At 40.3% G+C, this 23786-nt stretch overlaps 1 protein-coding gene across 1 annotated transcript; it reads left to right on the forward strand.

The window, feature by feature from the left end:
• The first annotated feature begins 5573 nt into the window (after window positions 1–5573).
• Window positions 5574–16867, forward strand: LOC121003056 (axin-related protein-like). The gene is made up of 12 exons (XM_040434614.1): window positions 5574–6182; window positions 8072–8196; window positions 8404–9044; window positions 9795–9917; window positions 10481–10568; window positions 11846–11986; window positions 12985–13274; window positions 13395–13592; window positions 13753–13932; window positions 14942–15028; window positions 15505–15666; window positions 15758–16867. The coding sequence occupies exons 2-12, from the start codon at window positions 8092–8094 to the stop codon at window positions 15882–15884; spliced, it is 2142 nt and encodes a 713-aa protein (XP_040290548.1). The 5' UTR covers window positions 5574–6182; window positions 8072–8091; the 3' UTR covers window positions 15885–16867.
• Window positions 16868–23786: the final 6919 nt, after the last annotated feature.

Consider the following 23786-nt stretch of genomic DNA (forward strand, 5'->3'; position numbering starts at 1 on the left):
TTCAACGCCACCCTCACCACTGTCCAAAAAGGGGGATGTAGCAAGGACAGGGGTGGGTCCTTCGGTGTTGGTACATTTATCACCATGTGTGCCAGTTTTCTGATGTAAATGACTGAAATCTACACTATGAGCTGGAATAGGTTTCCATCTACAGTCGTGGCCAAAAGTTTTGAGAATTACATAAATATTGGAAATTGGAAAAGTTGCTGCTTAAGTTTTTATAATAGCAATTTGCATATACTCCAGAATGTTATGAAGAGTGATCAGATGAATTGCAAAGTCCTTCTTTGCCATGAAAATTAACTTAATCCCAAAAAAACCTTTCCACTGCATTTTGTTGCTGTCATTAAAGGACCTGCTGAGATAATTTCAGTAATCGTCTTGTTAACTCAGGTGAGAATGTTGACGAGCACAAGGCTGGAGATCATTATGTCAGGCTGATTGGGTTAAAATGGCAGACTTGACATGTTAAAGGGAGGGTGATGCTTGAAATCATTGTTCTTCCATTGTTAACCATGGTGACCTGCAAAGAAACGCGTGCAGCCATCATTGCGTTGCATAAAAATGGCTTCACAGGCAAGGATATTGTGGCTACTAAGATTGCACCTCAATCAACAATTTATAGGATCATCAAGAACTTCAAGGAAAGAGGTTCAATTCTTGTTAAGAAGGCTTCAGGGCGTCCAAGAAAGTCCAGCAAGCGCCAGGATAGTCTCCTAAAGAGGATTCAGCTGCGGGATCGGAGTGCCACCAGTGCAGAGCGTGCTCAGGAATGGCAGCAGGCAGGTGTGAGTGCATCTGCACGCACAGTGAGGCAAAGACTTTTGGAAGATGGCCTGGTGTCAAGAAGGGCAGCAAAGAAGCCACTTCTCTCCAAAAAAAACATCAGGGACAGATTGATCTTCTGCAGAAAGTATGGTGAATGGACTGCTGAGGACTGGGGCAAAGTCATATTCTCCGATGAAGCCTCTTTCCGATTGTTTGGGGCATCTGGAAAAAGGCTTGTCCGGAGAAGAAAAGGTGAGCGCTACCATCAGTCCTGAGTCATGCCAACAGTAAAGCATCCTGAAACCATTCATGTGTGGGGTTGCTTCTCATCCAAGGGAGTGGGCTCACTCACAATTTTGCCCAAAAACACAGTCATGAATAAAGAATGGTACCAAAACACCCTCCAACAGCAACTTCTTCCAACAATCCAACAGTTTGGTGAAGAACAATGCATTTTCCAGCACGATGGAGCACCGTGCCATAAGGCAAAAGTGATAACTAAGTGGCTCGGGGACCAAAACGTTGACATTTTGGGTCCATGGCCTGGAAACTCCCCAGATCTTAATCCCATTGAGAACTTGTGCTCAATCCTCAAGAGGCGGGTGGACAAACAAAAACCCACTAATTCTGACAAACTCCAAGAAGTGATTATGAAAGAATGGGTTGCTATCAGTCAGGAATTGGCCCAGAAGTTGATTGAGAGCATGCCCAGTCGAATTGCAGAGGTCCTGAAAAAGAAGGGCCAATACTGCAAATACTGACTCTTTGCATAAATGTCATGTAATTGTCGATAAAAGCCTTTGAAACCTATTAAGTGCGTGCAATTATATTTCACTACATCACAGAAACAACTGAAACAAAGATCTAAAAGCAGTTTAGCAGCAAACTTTGTGAAAACTAATATTTTTGTCATTCTCAAAACTTTTGGCCACGACTGTACATAAGGGTACATGCACACGACCGTTGTGTGTTTTGCGGTCCGCAAATTGCGGATCCGCAAAACACGGATGTCGTCCGTGTGCGTTCCGCAATTTGCAGAACGGCACGGACAGCCATTAATATAACTGCCTATTCTTGTCCGCAAAACGCGGACAAGAATAGGACAGGTTATATATTTTTTTGCGGACCACGGAACGGAGCAACAGATGCGGAAAGCACAAGGTGTGCTGTCCGCATTTTTTGCGGCCCCATTGAAGTGAATGGGTCCGCAGTCGAGGCGCCAAAACTGCGGCTCGGATGTGGACCAAAACAACGGCCATGTGAGGCCTTAGGTGCATGGACTGCTGCAGTAGGCGCTTCATTTCTGACATGCACCTCATCAGAAATTAAGCCCATCCTCCCGCAGCACAGGGTATATCACACTTCAGTCTCTGATAAATGACACTCAATGTGTTTTGTTTATGAGGCTTTTCTTCATGTTTGGTGCATTTTTCGGGTCCATGGCTTTTATTTTTATTTTTTATGCAGCATTCTGGAGTTTGGTATTTTTCTCATAGGTTTTTCTATAGGCCTGAAAAACACCAGAAAACCACATGTTAAAATAAAGAGTCAAAAAACTATGGGGGAGATTTCTCAAGCTCTCTACACCAAAATATTGGTGCCACATTTTTGCGTAAGCCCCATTTTGCTGAATAAATTTGAGAATTTGTGCCCTTATACGCAGTTTTTACCATTTTCACTAAACACTTGCATAGGGGTGGGGCTTAGGCAACCCAAAATATTTATTAAAATCTATGGCAGAAACCTGGTATGATGTAAACTTGACATCTATGCAACCTTCTAGCGGGTGTCGTTTTAGAAGGGTTTTTTACATTTGTGGGCTTTTTGGCCTGACCCCCCCTCCTCATGTCACCTGACCAGTGGAGCAGGTAAGTATGTGTCCATCTGCAGGTCTGGCAATGTGGGTGTGTCAGGCTGAAAGGCCCCCAAACATGAAAAACATGCACCACATTTAGCAAAAGGCATGCATCTCACAATAGTTGTAGTGCATCTGATGACAGAGGACTACAGATTAAGGCCTCATTCAGACGGCCATAGTGTTTTGGGGTTTCGCAAAACACGGATACTGGCCGCGTGCATTCGGCAATTTGTGGTCCGCACATGGCTGCAACTAGGCTCGGATTGGCCCACAGAGGAACAGGTGAATCCCCTGGTGGGCCCCTGAGCAAGGTGGGTCCAGAGTCATCTACACATGTGGCATATGGCACAGTGGACTGACTGTAATACATATGGATAGGCAGTGTACAGCCTTTCAACAAGCCTATGTTCATTTAAAAAACTGGGTAGACTATTTAAAGGGTTTCTATCACTTCGTTTCACCTATTTAGCTTTCAGACACTAGCGATCCACTAGTGTCTGCTTTATCTAACCATCCTAATATAAGAGCTTATTGTCCTGCCGTTTAGCTAAAAAAATAACTTATATAGATATGCAAATGAGCCTCTAGGTGCTATGGGGGCGTCATTAGCACCTAGAGGCTCCGTCTACCTTAACAAACTGCCGCCGCCCAGCGCGTCCCTCCAGCCCGCCCATCTCCAGCTGAAGCGATCCTCTCCGTGCGCGTCTCTGTTCTGCGCATGCGCAGTGAATGTCTGATCGCTTCCCTGCTCAGACATCTCCACTGCGCCTGTTCCTCGAAGCACTATGACGTCATCGGCGCAGGCGCAGTGGAGATGTCTGAGCAGGGAAGCGATCAGACATTCACTGCGCATGCGCCGAATACGAGGAGCATCGCATTCCGGAGGAGATGGGCGGGCTGGAGGGACGCGCTGGGCGGCGGCAGTTTGTTAAGGTAGACGGAGCCTCTAGGTGCTAATCACGCCCCCATAGCACCTAGAGGCTCATTTGCATATCTATATAAGTTATTTTTTTAGCTAAACGGCAGGACAATAAACTCTTATATTAGGATGGTTAGATAGAGCAGACACTAGCGGATCGCTAGTGTCTGAAAGCTAAATAGGTGAAACAAAGTGATAGAAACCCTTTAACAAAGTACCTAGTTTTTATAGATGCAATTGGGTGGCAGAAATGACTTCTAGGTAAGGAGTCAGGCTAGACTGTATTCTCTGTCACCAGGGACCTTCCCTCTCGAAGTAATCATCTTGTAGCACCTCGCTGCTGCCACTGTGTGAGCAGGTAGTGTTTGCATGTAGCTTTACATTGGGCCCTGGGAATTAATTTTACTGGTGGGCCCTCAGCACCCCAGTCCGACACAAATTGGGTAACGGGTGCGGACCCATTAATGCAGCCTTCTGAAAAAGCCCTATGACTAGTGTGTAAAATGCTGGTCTTCAGGGGCGGACTGGGAACTTAAAGTGGCCCTGGAAAAAAAAAAAAAAAAGTGGCCCCATTTTTTAGGAAGGTCCAAATTAACAGAAGACAGAGCAACACAAGTCGGCAATGTTAACAATACCATAGTGAAAAATACCATTGTAGCGGAACCAATTAACACAGTAAAGCACAATATATTGCCCCAAAAGCTGTCACTCTGTGGTGGCCATCTATAGCTACCATCTTCTGTCCTCCTCCTCCAGTTGTCTATGGAGCAGCGAGCTTAGGAGGTGAGATGCGGGCCATAGCAGTTGAATTCAGGAGGGTATGTGCTGTCGCTGGCTAGGTACATGAGTACCTGATTCTTTGTTGAGAGCCCATTATGTACCCGGTCAGCGGCAGAGAGGAGGACATGGGTCGTCCCCTGGGGCATTGGCCCACTGGAAAATTTCCCTGTTGGGTCTATGGCTAATCCGCCCCTGCCGGTCTTAATAATTGCCCCACTATGAGCAAGAGCCCTTGGGGTATATTTACATGAGCCATTTTTGACAATCCAATCAAAAATACATCAAAAGGTTTGCTTAAATGCAGTTTTTAACATTTAAATGTGGTGCAGTTCAAAAGAGAAAGTACTGAAAACTCATTCAGCAACCGCACCAACAAAAAAAAAAACACATCCAAACACAACCAACCCATGTAAATGTACCCATAAAATGGCACTCTATGAACAACGCGTTAGTAAACATTGATTAAAAAAAAAAATATATATATATATATATATATATATCATAAAAATGGTGTGTAATGTGGTGTATCTAGCTATTACAGGGTTAAAAAAATATATGTTTTAAATAAAAATGAAATAAAATAAAAAATGTGGCAGCAAATGTGACACAGTATAAGCTCAGACTTATAAAGTAAAAGTGTCAAAATAGTTAAATATGTTACTTTTGATGCTTAGCAAGACAACGTAATGTGTAATCATAGTTGGGGGGGGGTAGGGGGGTTACAGTAAGAGGTTTGACATGTCTGATAACTTGTCAGCACGTATATTTAATACTTTATTGGGGTGAAGCAATAGCGTTGCCATTTTGCAGTATAAAATAAATACTTTAGGGTCACTTGGTTCAAAATAAGAAAAATAGGAATTAAAACAGATGCTACCACTTAACATAAAAAATAACTTCCTTAATCATTCACAAATGTTGAGTGCATGTGATTTCTCCAGCACATGATTTTCTGCTCTGAATGTGTTATTTATTTTGTTTCCTTTTATTTTATGTTTTTTTTTCTTTTTCTTCTCTGCCTGCTCATCTACTTCTGGAACAGTTTGATTTTGCAAGTAAAAAAAAAAAAAAGTTTAATCCCTTCCCCCCTCTTTGCAAGATGCCTCCCTTGCAGCACTTCAGGGGTTAAATGTGATTGAAGGCTCTTTGAAGATGGGATGAAAGGAATAGCTGCTGGAGACTCTTTGCTCTCATTGGTCCGGCTGCCTTCAAAGGACTCTTTTTCTTAACCAGAGGGGGGAGTCTGGCTTTAAGAAAGGAATTCAGAAATCCCAGGTCCTTGCAGATACACTCTCCCAGACAAGGACTAAAGATCGCCTGGAAAAATCCCCAGACTCTCGTTTCGGTCTAAAAAGCAAAAATCTTGTCTTATTTCAAGCCGAGAAGAGACCAGGAAGTGGAATCAGATTTTTTTCACCCTGTTTCACTGGTTTTTACAGAGCTGCACTTTTACTGAGCTTCCAGGATGCAGCCTTCAGTGATCTCCACTGATGTTTCATTAAAGCCATAACACCCCTTTGTTCTTTGGCTTTGTCCCCAGGGGGAGTGAAAAAGGGCTTTTTGGTTTTGATTAAAAAAAAAAAAAAGTTCAGAGAGAGAGAGAGGAGGGAGAGGGAAAGAAATCCTTCCAGTTCTAACTCACTCAAGGAAGGTGTGAGCTTATTTTCCTCCTTTTCTCCTGGCTTTTTCCCTTCCCTTTTCCAGACTGGATCATGTTTTTTTCTTTTCTGCAACTTGAATCCACTTTCGGATTATTTCAACGTTTGCAACCATGACCGAGCTTCTCCGGCCAAGTGGATTATTTGTTTTCTGAGCTAAGGTCCTCCAGAATCGTGATCCAGAGTCAGGAACCTCAAGGTAAATCTCTTCTCTGCAAACTTTTAAGTGTCAAACCCCCTTAAGTGTCTAGGGAGAGTCCTACCGGCGGTGGCCCTGGAAATAGAACACTTTGGTGCCCCCACTGCTTTGGTCCCAGACTCCCTGATTGTTCCTGGGACAGAACTAGATCCAGTGTGCTCACTTTGCTACAGGGAACATATGGATATATTTAGAAACTGCTGTGAGAGTATGGTATGTTTATCACTTTAATGCTGCAACTTCTCTGTGCCTCCTAGGTTCTACAACCATGCGGTTTTCTTCCTTGTGTGTGTCTTTTTAACCATATAGAATGTACTATAGGTGATTTTTAATCTATACCTGGAAGTTTGAGTGCACTTTTATTAGTTAACTTTATTAGTTTTCTCCATGTGGTTTGTAATGGATACTGCGGTGGAGTTGCCCCCCCCCCCTCCTCCTCCTCTCCATTTGTAGTCCTATCCTTTTTAAGCTAATGAGCTGTTTTGTGGTGTCCTGTATTGTGGGCTAGAGGTTGTGATCAAGTTAAACCTAGTCATTTTCCTCTATATGTGGTATTTCTCAAACTGCTGTACAAAAGTCTAAAGAACCTATCGATGTATCTTTTATATGTATGTGTTGTTTTTATATCACAATATCCTTTTTGAGGCAGTTTCATCTCCCTCAGACATCCCTTTGTGGGAAATAATCATACGTGTATAGAAAACTCTTTTCTGTCCTCTGCAGTGTTAGGTATTCAATGTATGCAGTAAATGTTATCCTCCCCCCCTCCCCCTCCAAATGTCACACTTTGAAATTAAATTAGCTCTTCATCAATAGACTTTCCGCCTGGGGGTCAGATCTAGGCAATTTAACTCTTTGTCTCTGTAGTAGAAAACAAGATGTGAGAGTTGCATAAAGTATTATGTGATCTGCATCCCAGCTCTCTGTAGTAAAAGGGGCAGCAAGGGCCTCATCTGTATAGGATTTCATGAGAATTGGTGAAATACTTCTAGCTTCCCTTATTCACAAATGTCTGTGAACTTGTACCTATAAAACGGCTCAAACATCTGGATATATTGGACACATTTTCTGGTATGCTGGGGAAGAGAGAGTCTTTGGCCCACCTGTTGTGAATAATTTCTCTTGAAAAACTCTACAGGGCGACAGTGTATGGCGTAAGTCATGTTGAAAAGGAGGAAAATGGTTCCCAGATGGCCATTTACTTGTAATAGAACCTTGTAGTTCCGGAGGAGTTATAGGCTGTAGTCATAAGTGGATTCTTCTCTTGATGCAGGCCTCATGATCTCTGATAATCTTCAGTACACCAACTTAAAGGAAAACCAAGTTTAAAATTGAATTTTTACAATGTGAATTGTTTTAGCTGTGTTTCAGAAAAGACCCTTGTCCTAATTGTGGATGGCATGTGGAAAGTGATGTGGCCATTTTGTTACTTTGGAATGGGGCACTTATCAATTCCTTAGTTAATTTACATATACTACAGACAGACATTTTAAAAGCAAAAAAAAAACCTTTAGTATATTTAGATAACTTCAAACTATTGATACTGGAACATGAAGATCAACATGCCTTACTAGTTCTGAGTTTAAAAGGTGTGTCCAGAATATGAAAGGCCACATCTACTTTCTTATAGGCAACCTTCCTTCAAGTATTCTTGTGTTAATTGCCCCTTTGTAGAAAACAATTGTGGAATCCTATGAGAGTTCTCTTGTGTTAACGGCTTCTTTGTATAATACAGTTGTGGAATCCTATGAAAATCCCCTTAAAGTGCTAACTTTTTATACTCATAGACAATGTCAATCAATATATAAAAAGGGCCACATTTTTTGTCATATTAAAATATCGGAATTCAATGAGTCATTTGGTAAGTGTATTTTTTTTCTCTCAAACAGGAGTAACAATTTTGGCAGCCATGAGCTCTGCTGGGGTGCTAACCTGTATTCCAGACTCCGGACGGATATTCAGGGAGACTTCATTGCGCCCACCGGTGCCAGGCCAAGAGACAAAAAATTTCAAGGTAATCCATTTCCTGTCAATGTCTTCATTAGCATTTTATGGTTAAGCAACATGCAAGATTTATGCCTTTTGTAGTAATGTCAGTAGTAGTAATAGTAACAGTAGTTGTCCTATGAAATAGGGCCTGTTCACAGTTAAGGTACAGTTTGACTAGTAGGTGATGCATACATAGCTAACCAAGTTCTTATTGTTCTTTCAATGGATGAAGACTGAAAAATTTGCAATGGATCCTCAGCACTATGAACAACAGATGAAACCCAAAGAAGATTTAGTTAGAGAAGCAGAAGGTTGTGCAGCCCAAGATTCCCGTTTTTCTCGATGGGGTCGGTCCCTGAATCTATTGCTGGATGATCAGGATGGGGCAACACTTTTTCGGATGTACCTGGAAGGTCAAGGCCTAGTGGATCTTTTAAGTTTCTGGTTTGCTTGTAATGGCTTCAGAGCTATGGACCCAACAGAACCCAAAACCTCAAAGACAGCCAAAGCCATATATCGATGGTATGTACAAAATAGCCAAGCTGTTTCAGGACGTTTAAAGCCATCCACGCGGGCCCAAGTTAAGGATTGTGTCAAAAACCAACAACTGAATAGAACTGTGTTTGACCAGGCACAACAGGAGATTCAAAGAGCCATGGAACAGGAGGCCTTTCCTTCTTTTTTGCAGTCTGATATATGCAGGGAATATGCTCATGCTATTGAAGACAGTCCCACCCCTGATAGCCCAGGACCTGGACTTCCAACTCTGGCTGAGGAAGAGGAATATAATGGATTACACCACACTTCTGTTGGTTCGAGCACCATGGGGAAAATAAACCGTGCCTTCTCACGCATACCACCAAGAAGCCAAAGGTGAGAACTAAGAGATATGTGATTTTTGCCTTTAGTCTTCTGTTGCTCATTAAATTGTTCTCTGTCGTGGTTGATGCATTAATTTTAGGTATAGATTTTTTTTTTTCTCCATTTAGGCTTATTTTGATGTTTGTTCTCTAGAACTTTTTCAGCAAATTTCTTTGTTTCTGTTCCTCTCCTCCTTGTGTTAAAGGTTAACTTAGCTGTTATTCCTTTCCCTGAGCTCACATATCTTTGATGTGAACAAAATCTTTCCCTGCTCCAGAGATCAAAGAACCACATCTATAAAGCGGTCCGTTTTTTTTTACTCCATCTACAGTTCCCCCTCCCTCCCAAGATGCCTTGCTGTTTCAAAGCCTTCTTATCTTATAATGACTGTTTTTTATAACAGTTATTTCTTTTTATGGCTTATGCTGGATTAGATAGTAAATCTGTTAGCAACATCAGTTTGGAAGATGTTTATTTGAATGTAGATTTTTATTTGTCCAAATGGCAAAAAGAAAAGTGCACAAAGCCAACTTTTTTGTCAGAAAATAAGAAGAGAAAAAAAACTTGTAAAACACGTCAGCCATCCATTGCTTGCTATAGTAATCTGTGGCTTTTTCAGCGCATTATTTAGATTTTCAAATATATTTTTCATTTTACAAACATTTGTCTTGCATATGTTTTTGCATGTGAATGTAGATGGTGAAGAGGTCACAAAAAAAGGTCATGAGCATAACTTCCTAGTTGTGTTTTTTACTTTTATAGATCCCACCTTCGCAAAAATGAACAAGTATATCGGTACTTTGCTCCTGCGGCTAGCATTAACGACAGTGAAATTTCAAGTGATGCACTTACTGAAGACAGTATGTCTGTAACGGATAGCAGTGTGTAAGTATCTTCAAAAATGGGCATGTGTCTCCCTCAGTTGGCATAATTGACCTTCTACATCAATATAACGTGTATACGCACACATTCTAAGAGGAAAAGGAAAATGTAACAAAAATTATAATTTCACATGCTTGGACATGTATAGGCATCTTTGGCAGGTGGTCCTACAGGCCTTGGTTCTATCAACAAGTAGACTGCCAGAGGGTACAGGTCAAGAAACACGCGGCCTCTTGCTTTTTATCTTCCTATTGTTGGAGACAATGAATGGAATTTGCTGCTCACTTTGATGAAGTTGCCAAGTGCATGGCTCCAAATAGAAGTGCTGCACTTGGCTCTTTGGCATCTCCATGGTAGAGAGAACCTATAATATTCGGCCTATGTCACCTCTTTATATTCATCTAGTTCGAAGTAAACATCTATTATGGCTATAGAATAGTGATTCACATGTCATAGGGAGAATTATTACATCTTCATGATTTGTACAGAGCATGATGTATATCATATCTATGTGCTACATGTCTATTGTATGTATTCCCTAAATATTTCTTTATATTATTTAACAGAGATGGAATCCCACCTTATCGCTCCAAGCAGAGGGAAATCCATAGAAGTGTCAGTGCCAATGGTCAAGTGCCTCTGCCTTTTGTTCCTGTAAGTTTTATGAAAAAAATGTTTTTGTTCATTACGTTAAGACACAGTTTGATATAAAATGGCCACATGTAGCTTATTTTGCTTCCCTTAGGAGTACAGCTATATTTGTTAAGCCACATGCACATGGCAGAGCCATACAGAGGTGCATGGAGTCCCTATGGTATCATGGTTTGATGCTGTTAGCACAGTAACACCTCTGTATGGCACCGTATTACAGGAATATCCTCCTTAAGAACCAATGCTTCAAATGGATAAATACCTCCATAAAATATAGGGATTTGGGGAGATTTATCAAACTGGTGTATAATAGAACTGGCTTAATTGCCCTGAGCAACCAACCAGATCCCACCTTTCATTTTCCAAAGGAGTCATGAAATATGAAAGATGGCACCTGATTGGTTTCTATGGGCAACTAAGACAGTTTTACTTTGCATCAGTTTTATAACCCCCCCCCCCCCCCTTAATGTTTACTTCCATAAATACAGATGCTCAGTAGGCTCTTGCTTGCATGGGTACAATTCCTCCAAAGTCCATGTATATAGTCCTTATTTTGACCATTAAAGGGGTTGTCCCATTCTTGGACAATGCCTAGAATGGCTTAAAAAAAATAAGTGCTACTCCCCTATTTCTCAAGCGCCATTCTGTGGTGCTAGTCTGATCCTCCTTGTGCTATTTGTTTACAATAGCAGCAGCAATGTGCCTGACTGTAGCAGCCAATCATTGTCCTCAGCTGTCTGCATCTGAGGAAAGTTATTTGCCGCAGTGGTGACGTGCCGAATCCGTGCATGTCACCATGTCGATGTCCTTCTGTCAGGATATGGCATGTGACTGCTGCAGCCAATCACTGTCCTCAGCTATAGACAGCTGACAGCGATTGGCTGCAGTGGTCAGGTGCCTTATGCAGGTACGTCACCGTGTCAGTGTAGTTCTGCCGGGATATGGCATATGACTGCTGCAGCCAATCACTGTCCTCAGCGTGGTCAGGTGCCCTATCCAGACATGTCAACGCTGCTGTTATTTAAAAAAAAAAAAAAACAGCATGAGGAGGACCAAAACACAGAGAACGATGCTGCAGAAATGGATCAGCATCACTTGTTTTTATTTTTATTTGAGCTATTGTAGGGGTTGTCTGGGATTTTAAATTATCTCGGGCAACCCTATTATAATCTGCCATACAAATTAAATTGCTTTATTCATATTGGGCATTATCTTTTTTCTATTTCCTTTTAAAAAAGTTTTAGCGGTTTGTGATAAATGTGCTTATTTTTCCCTTTCAGAGAACAATGCGTCCGCCAGCTGAAATGATGCCAACCAATCCTGCAGAATTTGCAGCAAAACTGACCATAGCTTTGGAAAAGGTTAAAAGACAAAGGGACGCAGAAGAAAAGTTAGAGGAAAAGTTACAAAGGTTAAAAGAGGTAAAAAGAATACCTGACTTTTTAGTCTATAGATATTGACTTTAATGTCAATATATGTATACTTGTTTTATAGTCCATTGCTTGTGATCAGTAGTTTTATAAAGTCTATTGAAATCTGCATTGGAGGCTCCTTTAAGGGACTCTCGCACAGATACAATAAAAAATTTGGGAAATGTGCATTATCTGACAGTTCTAGGGTTTCATTGTTATTGTTGGTCTGCACCTATAATGGCGCAGAATAACCAAAATGCAAACACTGGTGTGAACGCAGCCTTAGACAGTCGTAGTTTGTTCAGATGCATCAAAAACTTATCCCTGTGTCCTCTCCAGGCATAAACCTTTCAGCTGCCCAAAAATGTGACTGTCATGGAGATCCTTGATCCCTGAGACAACTGTTGTTTCCTGTCTACATAGACTGGCTGTAGATCAACTGCAGCACTAGTTTGATCTATAGCCAAAAAGGAAAGAGCCATGTACAATATTCAGGTGCCAGGAAAGCAGTTTACCTTGCTTTATGTTTTCAGATATTCTGAAATAGGTCCCTTATTAAAAAGCTGATAGTAAGAAATATACTTCATAATGACCCCTTGAATAGAAAAAGTGCTCGTGTCCATCTAAGCATATTAACAGAACATAGGCAAGAAATGACACTCCAATTTTGCTATGGCGTTCCAGGATGTTTTAGTAAGTTATATTGTTCTGCTTGTGTTATATGATGTAAAGGAGTTTTAAGTCAGGCATAAGTAGAAAATGTGAGCCTGTGATACAAGTATGTACCTGGCAGTATGACAAGATGGCAAGCTGAGGCATGCAGAAGTATAGAATGCTACTGGAATAGCTCTTGGCAAGGTTCTGCCTAAGGAATCGGGAGTAGCCGCAGTTACTTCAATAACTTGATATATTTCAAAGGACAAAGTAAAAACAGTCACATTATCAAAAAAGGGCTAAAGAAAATATCTGGACTAAACCATGTGAACATTATGATTTCATATTAATAGGAAGAAGATAAACCTGAGTATGACATTCCTGCATCCAGTCATGATGCTTTGCCAGCTGCTTCCTTTGAAGATGACCCTCAATCCATCCTCGATGACCATGTATCAAGAGTCTTGAAGACACCGGCAAATCTGTCACCTAGATCACAGTCTCCTTTCATTCAAAGAAAAGTCAAAGGTCAAGCAACATTTGGCAAAGGTCAAAGCTTTACTTCCTCCCACTTAAGACCGAAGGCTCCTCCTGGAATGGAAACACCTGTCACACAGAATATAGAACAGAGGGGATCCACTAGGTAGGCATCCTTTTGATTAGAGAACGTCCTTTGGTCTTAATATATATATTTATTTCTCAAAATATTATTATTATTATTTTAAATTCTAATCCAAATATTTTTTTCTGTAATCTCTCACAGTTTACAGGGATCAAGAAATTACAGAAAAGTAGAAGGGTCTCTCCCATCTAATAAACAGGATGATGAAAACTCAAGCGCCATTGGGCTGACCACGCCACTTTCACCTGAACAAGAAGTGGAACGCAGCCATAGTGTATTGCAATGGGTTTTGGAAAGTGCAAAGATGATGAAAAAACATCATCGTGATACAAACACAAGGTATGAGAAGTTTTTTTTCCTCTACAATGAGTTAATGTAAACTTTGTAGGAAGTATGTATTGTAGCAATATGTAGAATTGTTGGTATGCTTCCCAAATATACAAAATATGTTTAATAGAGCACTTTAAAAACCATGACTCTATTATCCTCTTAATTACAGTATAAACCACAGCTTGGAAGTGAAAAAAACAAGCCATCGCACAACATCACAGCCAGCACATCTATTCCTGCAGGATACATCTATGCCTCCACTTACTGCACCAAACACCCTGGATCAACTGGAAGAAGCCCGTCGTCGACTGGTAGAAGACAAAAGAGTTCCTAAACTTCATAAGAATAGGTAAATGTCTATTGAGTATGTCCATGGATATATAATTGCCTGGTCTTTAGTCATATGTCAATGTGTTTGTGTTGTTGTGTTGTGTTTTTTTTGCTAAGTTACTGAGTCTTATGCTTATTATTGCATAGAAATAATTATCTAGCTAACTATATTGAGAGGTTATCTCATAAAGGAATCCCCTGTCTATATGCCCTATTAGTTTGTACTTACCGTATATAGCGCTACTTATCGTATGAGGCAAAAGTTAACAAGATATTTTATTTCATAACAGAAAAGCAGTAGCATGTAGGCTTCATTCACTTCATTTTCATCAACCACAACTGCATGTTTTATAAGTCTTCTCACAATGATTAAGGTGCTATCTCCCTAAGGAGAGTTAGTTCCCCTCTTACCTGGACACAGGCCTCTCACCCAGTTAAGCCAGTACTCTCTGCTCTGCACTGATGAGGGGCAATCAGCCTGAAACAGCTGTCTGCAGATGAGGTGCTGGCTTATTTAATATCCAAGTAGTGTCTCAAGGCTTATTTTAAGAGCTGAACATTGACTTATAGGATAAGTGCCTTACATCTGGTGGCATTAGAGGCAGAGCTTGTTAAGAGCTCATTTGCATTTCTTCCCTCCCAGAATTCCAGAGGAGCATGTATGGCCTATAAGTCTCCTCACACTTATTAAGGTGCTCTCTCCCTTACTTAGATATGACTTGACAAACTAGCCTTGGTGACCAAAAACATTGGTCAGTTCTTTCTCCATGAGTTGTGTCTGGTACTGCAGCTCAGCTCAATTGAAGTGAATGGAGCTTCAAAACCCCACACAACCTGTGGACAGCCATATTTTTCGAATTCTGTGCATCCTTTCCATTTTAGAACTTTGTAAAGTCATAAGTTATTGACACTTCCTATTTCCTGATGACACTTAAGTACCTTGGCAAAGATAAAAATCAAATAATTCCTATGAATTTCACATAGCTATCTGGGTTCACAAGCTAAAAAATTATTGTTTTGTATTTAAGGTGCGTGCAGTCTGCAACACTTAAAGAAAAAGGCAAAGCTGCAGAGAACGTACCATCCTCTGGCTTCTCCACAATGAAGTCTGATGAGTAAGTATCTTTATGCAATGTGATTATAAATTCTCTCTGGAATCGCATATACTGTAGATCTCTGTGCTGACTGGCTCAATAGTACATGGCACCAGACATAGCAATGCTATGCTAGAACTTGAAACTAGGGTCAAAACCATATCGCTGGTAGTTATTGATCACAGCCATATTTTTAATTGGCCTTTTCCCTTTTATTTAGTGTAGTTCATATATAGCTTATATCATATGTCATATTTAAGTGTCTTTCAAAATGTTAGGAACCTCTGCTCTACATGGCCAGTGTGGAGTGACCATTATTATGCATCAGAACTGATTGTACTTTAAGACACATACAGCTTCAAAAAAAGCCTATAATAATAATAATGCGTTTTTTAGAATGAAGTGCTGCTCATACCAATATATCAAAGCTTTCTGGCTTCTAGTGTTAGATTAAGTACCTTCATACATCTACTCTAATGTTTTTAATTTTCTTATAGGCTTAAGTCTGCAAAAAAGATGAATAGTGATCAAGGGCAAGGAGGTTTAGCAATTGTCTACTACTTCTGTGGAGAAAGAATTCCTTACATGATACGAACAAAGGAACCTAGCTTGACTTTGCAAGAATTTAAAGATCTGCTCAGTAAGAAAGGAAGTTACAAGTAAGTATCATGTCTGGAGTCTGATCAGATACTGTAAAGAAAATGTCAGGATTCCTTTGTCAGTCGCTAATATCCTACTTATCGTTTACAGATATTACTTCAAAAAGGAGAGCCAAGAGTTTGAATGCAATGCTGTGTTTCAAGAGATATCTGAGGAGGATGCGTTGCTGCCATTATATGAGGAGAAGATCATCTGCAAAGTGGAAAGAGCATGTTAAGCACATGCTTGACGCAAGTTACAGGAATCTTCTACCGTTGCTGTTCAAAAGTGAAGGTTTATACAGCAAATGGGACCTCATGGCTTAAGCTCTTGGAGGATGGATAAAGCCACTGAGCTATGGATCTTGGAATATAAAAATGGAAAATACATGAACTGCGGTGATCTTTTCAAGACACATGTATGTAAAGAAATGGAGATAAAATGGAAATCCTCAAAATATCAACATGGAAAGTTATTAAAATGGGCAGTACCATAGATGGTTCCATAGGAGATCAGTGCAGAATTCTATTGTGACAAGAATTTAAGGAGAAGCATGTCTGCTGCAAAAAAAATGGAAGCGTATTTCCTGAATGTTTCTGGCCACTATATGTATTCAGGTTCATTGTATATATGTAATATTGTGTATTTATATTGCAAGTGACTTAGTTTTGATGGACAAGAGCCAGCTTGCTACAGAACCTAGAACATTTACACATAATACCACTATGTAATCCTGAATTGCAAATAATCATCGGATACTCCAGTTCATGTGGATCAACGGGGTAGATGTATACCAGTTTATCAAAGAATTGATAAAAATTGGAGACAATAACCTACTTCAACATATTCAACGTCAATGTCTATAAGAACAAGATGGTGCTTGAGTTGGAGAATAGTCTTCTGAGACCACATTATCACTCCTGGTAATCAAGCTATGCAATAAAAAAAAAAAGATCAAACTGCTGCTATTAAGACTGTTGGTGGCTTTCTTGCCTGGTTTGTCCTGCAAGATTTCACCACCATACTGATCAGAGGGATATTGCCATCTGAATTTTTTCAAGTCTATTTTAATAGAATTTGTAATTATTACTTTTATATTTGGTACTAGTTTATATCGGTTATATTGTTCCTCTGAATCACAAATTGGAGGATTAGAGCAATTTACCTTTATGTTCTGTTTTAAGAACAGATTATACTGTTTTGATGAAATCTCATGAAAAACCATTTGGAACCAGAAAAGGCACATCAGAATGTTTTGTGTTCACATTTCTATTGCATTTCTTTTTATTCCATTGTGATGCTGTTGAGAGAAAACATCATGTAAATTTTTGGAGATAAATATCTGAAGCCATATCAACTAGCTTTAAACTCTGTTTTAGGGGTTTATATTTTCCCTTGATTTTATGAAGGGGTTTTCCTGCCTTTTTGTCCATATTGTAGAAAAATATGTAACCACAACAAACGCCTTTTATTTAAGCAATAATTAATGCCTAAGCTGGGTATTTTTCTGAATGAGCCTCTTGATGCTGCTGAGAGGCTGTATATACAAACAGCGCTCAACTAGAACACATTGACCTGTATCAGAGTCCAGTAGGTACAACTTTTTGTGAATTTGCTCACTTCAAAAAAAAAAAAATTACATAATGTTGAAACAAGTCTCTGTGTAGACTGCTATAATTTCAGTATTTCATATTTATAGTGTCTAGCAGTATGGCTTCAAATGAAAGGCCAGCTGTTGTAGGCACTGCAACACTAATAGTTTTCATAAAAACTTCATTTACTCATTTTTTTTCCAGTACTGCACATATATTCTACCAGAATGGATCAGGCTAAAACTGTAATTTTCTTTTCTGTGGTGTTCAGGACTGTAGAGTTGGCTTGTCTAAAGATGACAGTAGTGTGCAAACCGCCTTTGTACTGCATTGCATGCTCTACAGTCTCCAAGGTGGTCATTCTGTATCATTTAAGAAAAGCCGGTACACTGTAGGAAATTAAATCTTCATGGCCAACCTAGGGTTATTATGGAAAAATAAAATTTACTTTTTAGGCTTAGGTTGTCCTGTGTTGCTGCTATTTATTTCATAGAATTCAGAAGAGCTAAGTTTCTATAGTACAAGATTTGAGGTCAATGGGTGCTATGAACATAGTTTAGCATTAGAAACCTACAATCTCAAGCTCCTCATAAGATTCTCGTGATATTGGTAGATTTTTGGGCTCTTGTTAGGAAGAATGAAAGTTCCACAGGTCTTAGCAGGGTCCCTCAGTAGCATATACAGGGCATAACTAGCACTATAGCAGCCACAGCAGCAGCTACAGAGCCCACAATGTTAGGGGGGGACCCACCTAGTACACATTCAGTCAAGAGTTGAGAATGTCCAGCATTGCATACAGTATATGCAGCACATCCTCCAGTGCTCTAAATTGCCTGGAACATTCAGGTCAGACAGTGCTACTTTTTAATACACCTTTAACAGATTGATGCCTCATGCACAAAATAGTGTGCATTTTGGTGTTTAATGTTAAAGATGAATGGAAGTAGGGGGCTATTCAAAATTTTGTATGGGGCCCAGCCTCTCCTAGTTAAGCCCCTGAGCATGTAGATGGATAGACAACATTCTGCACTTTAGATGCTGATGAACTAGAAGTCCTAATCTTTTAGGTCAGCCAGGCCTGTCTGTAGTAAGTGTTATGTTTTTTAGCTGAAAAACCAATGTGGTGCAGATGTTTTCTCAGCCCCTACCTTTAATCAGTACCAGCATTACATGTAGAAATATACCTTTTTTTTTCTTTTCTTTTCTAGAATACAAATTGTAAATGTTTTATAAATATACAGATTACTATTTAATAATTCATATTGATAAAGTATTGTTAACCTCTTGGTAACATGGTTATCGGGGCATTCATTCATTTCAACACCTGTTTTAAAGGTGTCCAATAAAAAAGCTGTTCATTGTTACAGGGAAATAATTGTGTCGTTTTTTTTTATTCTTGTAGCAACGAACAACATTGTGGTAGCCAATTACTCATCAACAGTTTTATACAGTAATTCATATTTTTATATCTAATTATATTCACATGTATAAATATAAATACATTGTTTTATATATTTCAGAGTTATTAATTAAGGTGTATAAATTTAAAACTTTTGCTATTCTACAAAATGTAAAAATAAGCTGGAATAAAATTTATATTTTTTGAAACCTTCTTTTGCTTGACGTTTATGTTGTATTTTAGTTTTTAATGTGTGAAAAGGTGACTGCACTAAACAATGAAAGGTTTGGCCTAATGGCATTAAATGGGGTCTGTAATGCAGAAGTTTTACTCCATTGCACAGAAACACAAAGTCTCATTGTTAGAAAATTAGGCCACTCCTTAGTATACAATAGATGAGACGTTATTACAGTGAGTTCCAAAATTAGCTTTCCCTTGGTACTTTCATATCAATGCTCCACTCCCGCTGCCTGACAGCTCAGCATTTAAACATTTACCTGACTGGCAGGATGTACCTTGGAGGAATACAGGTAATTGTATCTGTCACTGTACAGGTTTGCCATGTAAGGAGCTTATCCCACTAATTCCAGAAACCTCCTTATTGACATTTAGAGTGAAGAGTTAATTTAAAAAATTCCCTAAAAACAATCATTAGTACTACACTTTACTAGCTGGTGTTTTGCCTTTAGCCATTGACATCAACCTTAAGAGTTAGTCAACATTTATGTCTATTACAGCACAAGTTAGGTTTGTGGCACACATTTTAGCAGAGGAACAGACGACTGGAGTTTACCTTGTCCGGCATAGTTGGATACTGCTGCGCACTGCTGGATCCCCACTGACGTCAGGTCCCATTATAGTCAATGGGGATCCAGCGGTGTGCAGCAGTCTGGATACAGTAGACACCGGTAGTCTGCTTTTCTACCCTCGACCCTAACACCCCCTTCCATTACTAGAAATACCATAGAAGAGCCACAATAGTAGGTCCCTATAGGGACCTACTATTCAGTTTTCTATATTATTCAAATGTTTTTTGAAGGAATCTATGCCCAATAAACTATTTTACTTAGTGGAAAGCTTAACCAACTAACATAAGCTGGAAAATGTGAACATAATACTGCACATGTAATCACTGCTTTAGCTCATTCTGCGTGGACAGGGCTTCCCCTTGAGTCAAGTCAGTTTAAAGCAACCCTGTCACCAAGAAAATGCAGTGCAATTTACAAGCAGCATATTATAGAGCAGGAAGAGTTGAGCAGATTGATGTATTTTCTGGGAAATGGTTCATTATAACTGGTAATGTATTCTTTAAAATCTCTGCTCTTTCTGTCTGCACTGCTTTTTTATGGTAATATGTTCCCTTTTAATATTGTATTCCCCTCAAAGATGATGACTATTCTTTCATTTAGGGTCAAATTGATCATTTGGGCAGTAGTGTGCTGGCAGAAGGCCCAAAGCATTAGGGGGTCCATGTCCTTCCATGTAGAAATTGCTCCCCATGTCTATTGTGTTTCGCAGATCTTAAAGAGCTCATGATCATTATAGCCTGAGGGTAATTTTATAGAGAAAATATATTTTTAAAAAACATACAATTAATAAGACCCATTTTCATAATTGGGACTAGAAGTCTGTTCAGAGAACCACTATTTTTGTATTAAAGCTAAGCCTGTTTCCTACAGTCATGTCAGAAGGAATGTCCGTCACCAGATTTCTCTCACTGACCAGGTGCACAACACCACAACACCTGGTGCGTTAGCTATGAGTAAGAATAATATTTGTCTTTCATGGCCCATTGGATCCGATTGGCAGCAACGATGTCCCACCTCAACACAACCAGAGTGTAGAAATAATGAGAGTGTGTTAAATGACTCATTAGAGCTCTGACACCCAGATCTTGTCTTTGTTATTGTCCTCTTCATTCATCTCAAAGGGTTCCTCTCCATGTCCCAAATGGCAGCATAGCAAATTCATCCCTGTGATCTCATAAAATATAAAAGTTGTGTGTGGCGTTACCATGCTCAGGGAAGAGTTACACAGCTGAAAACTTACTCTTTTTCACCCAGCATGAAACTGCTTGCTGATTTTCCCATTGCATTCCTTAAGTGGACAACTCAATACACAACAATGGGAAAAACATAGCAGCTAAATAATGAGATGCCTTAAAAGGCACCTAGATGCACAAGAAGAAAACACAGATTTATGTAACTTGTTATTCAAGCCACACATAGAATCTGTATGCAGTTTGAAGACCTCTATACAAGAGGGATATGAACTTGAGCAGTTGAGCGACAAAAGTAACCCAGAGAATGTGTGGATTAATATACTCGGATCGATGAGCAAAATCAATGGTGCCCATGCATACACTAATAACAATTTATTTAATTCAATTCTGGATAGCAGCAAGTATTTGTTAATTTGCAGCATTCTGTGTGGTCATATGGCTTCTTACGACCATCAGTGTTCACATACAGTTATTATATTGTATTATCCAGCAAAAAATTAAAGACAGACATCATAGTATAAGAGTATAGATGAGCGAACCCCTCAAGATTCAGTTCGGTTCAGGTTCGTCACATTTTTTTTAAAGTGAAAATTGCTATGTAAGCTGTAGTAAATGATGTTTGTGTGACACTTACATACATAGCTGTGGGTACATGTTTGACTGCGTTAACAAACAGTGGTGGAGATTTATCAAACTGGTGTAAAGTAGAACTGGCTTAGTTGCCCACAGCAACAAAGGAGCTGTGAAAAATAAAAGGTGGAATCTGATTGGTTGCTATGGGCAACTAAGCCAGTTCTACTCTACACCAGTTTGATAAATCTCCCCCAGTGTGTTTAAAACAAACTGCGTCGGCATATGTGCTATGCTTTTCTATATTTCAAGGCTTCCAAAAATTGTCCCTTATCAGGGTCAGATGATGTTTAAACACACACGGTGCGAGATAAAAAGAAATTGTAAATTAAAAATTGTAAAACTAAAGTGGCTTGGGAGACCAAGCGTCCAGAAATTATGCCTTGAAAGGGTCAGAATCACTGCTCCTTCTGACTCTTCCTGACTCCCTTAGATTGTTTTTCAGGCAGACATTCTAAGACCCATCCACCCTCACAGCCCAGCACAGAATGACGTTCTGCTAGGGCACCGCCATGCCTGCTGGAGCACTGACTGGCTAATCCAGGCTGTCTGTCGGCCTGGGAGCCAATCAGGGCAAACCATCCCCAATCAGGGCGAGCTGGTAGTAGCAGAGACAGCCAGAGGTGGGTGACTCTGCAGGGGGCAGAGAGAGACTCAGACATGTGGGCAGCAGGCATTTGCTCGCCTAAAGCTGCGGCAAGGGTTTCCTGGTAATAAAGTCATTTGGCCTCCCTTTCAGCAACAGATTGCTTTATGTGAATGATTAGAGATAAAACATTTTTGAAAAACTCAATTTGGCAGTTTTGCTGAAGTTCAACAAGAAATTTGATTTGTAACAAATGAATTTGTCACAAATCACTATAAATCAAGTATACCCAGGCCAATCTGCCTAAAAGCAGTGTTTTCAAATCTGGCATAAAGACGGATTTCAGATAAAATTGGAGCAAACGGATGTCAATACAATTAAATCCATCCTCTATTGAAGTGTAGTTTAAATGAAACCAAAATATTTGGAACAGGCAGGCGCATCCATTGAATGGAAGGCTGAAAGCCAGTAAAGCGGCGTAGTCGCGTAGTAAAGGCATAGTCTTACCAATTGGTGGCCCAATCTCAGTGTGAAGGCATGGAAGTTACACAGTATTTTTAACCAACTTGGGGGCCTAATCCCGGTGTACTGTCCAAGTGTCTAATAAATGACGGCAGTGGCCCCATGAGAGTGGGGAGGGTGGCAGCAGCAGTGGTAGTAAGAGTGACAATAGTGGACCCATGACAGATTGTGAAGAGGGGGAGCAGCAGCAGTGGCATACAGCACAAGATGGTGGCAGATCACAGCAGTAGCAGAACCCAACAACAGCAGTTTGATAGCAGGGCCCAGTGGCATGCATATCCTTTTAAAAAATTAACATGTTCATATCAGTAGGCCAAGAAGCCCCATTGTAGGAATGGCCGTAGAGACATTAGGCGGGTGACAGCATCAGAATGGTGGCAGCTGCACGTGGCCAAAAGTAATGGCAAATGTTGCACAATATTTAAGTGTGCTAGCAAACAACAGTATGATCATTAGTGGTAGAATGATCTATTCTGTTGCATCAGGCACCGGTTTCTGGAAATCCTGGTTGATCCACACCTGATTCATCTTTATGAAAATTAGTCTCTCAACATTTTGGGAGAGAAGGTGAGTTCTCTTAGCAATAACTATGCCCCCTGCCTACTGGCCGGGCAGTAAAGCATGCCTATGGCAAACTCAGCCAGTGGCAGCCACACTTCAAGTTTGCATGCCTAGTAGTCCAGGGTAGTGTTTATCGAGCACCTTAGTGCTTGGGGGCTCAGGTCGAACACATCGGGATGCTATAATGGAAGTCAATGGTAGAACCTGAGCATTAAACCAGGTACCCCCTGCTCTGAAGAGGGGAGGGTGCCTGGTTCATAGGAAAAGGTTAGAAATAGATGGAAACACCACCAAAATGGTTCGGGAACAGTATGGGGAGGATGCCTGGATGCATCTTGGACTCGCAGGTCGCTGCTGGGAACGATGTTGTCCGAGTACTACGCCACTTTTATAGACTGACAATAAACTGCACAAAACCAAAGATAAAATTGATTTTAGAGGAAACATTCTTTCCTGTATATTTACTTGTATATAAATTGCAAGTGCTGCCAAAAATTGCAAGGAAGAGGCACTCAGATACAACCTGTATATCACATAATGTAGGGCCTCATTCACATTGTGGTACAATTGTTCAGGTAGTGGGACTCCTACACTCATAAAGCTTATGCACTAAGGGAAAGGGCTGCCAAAAATTACAAGGAACCGGCACTACAATACACCCTTTGTTACACATAAATGAGGGCATCATACACAGCCTTGAAAAATTATGATTGATGGCCTGCTGGTGACCCTCAAAAACATTTGGAGCAAGGGTCTGCTGATCTGACCATCTAAAACATTATGGGCGAGGGCCGGCTGCCGCTTTGGTGACTCTAGATAACCTGGGCCCGATCGCACGTCCCCGTCGG

This window comes from Bufo bufo, chromosome 1, assembly GCF_905171765.1.
Source record: "Bufo bufo chromosome 1, aBufBuf1.1, whole genome shotgun sequence".
Taxonomy (NCBI): domain Eukaryota; kingdom Metazoa; phylum Chordata; class Amphibia; order Anura; family Bufonidae; genus Bufo; species Bufo bufo.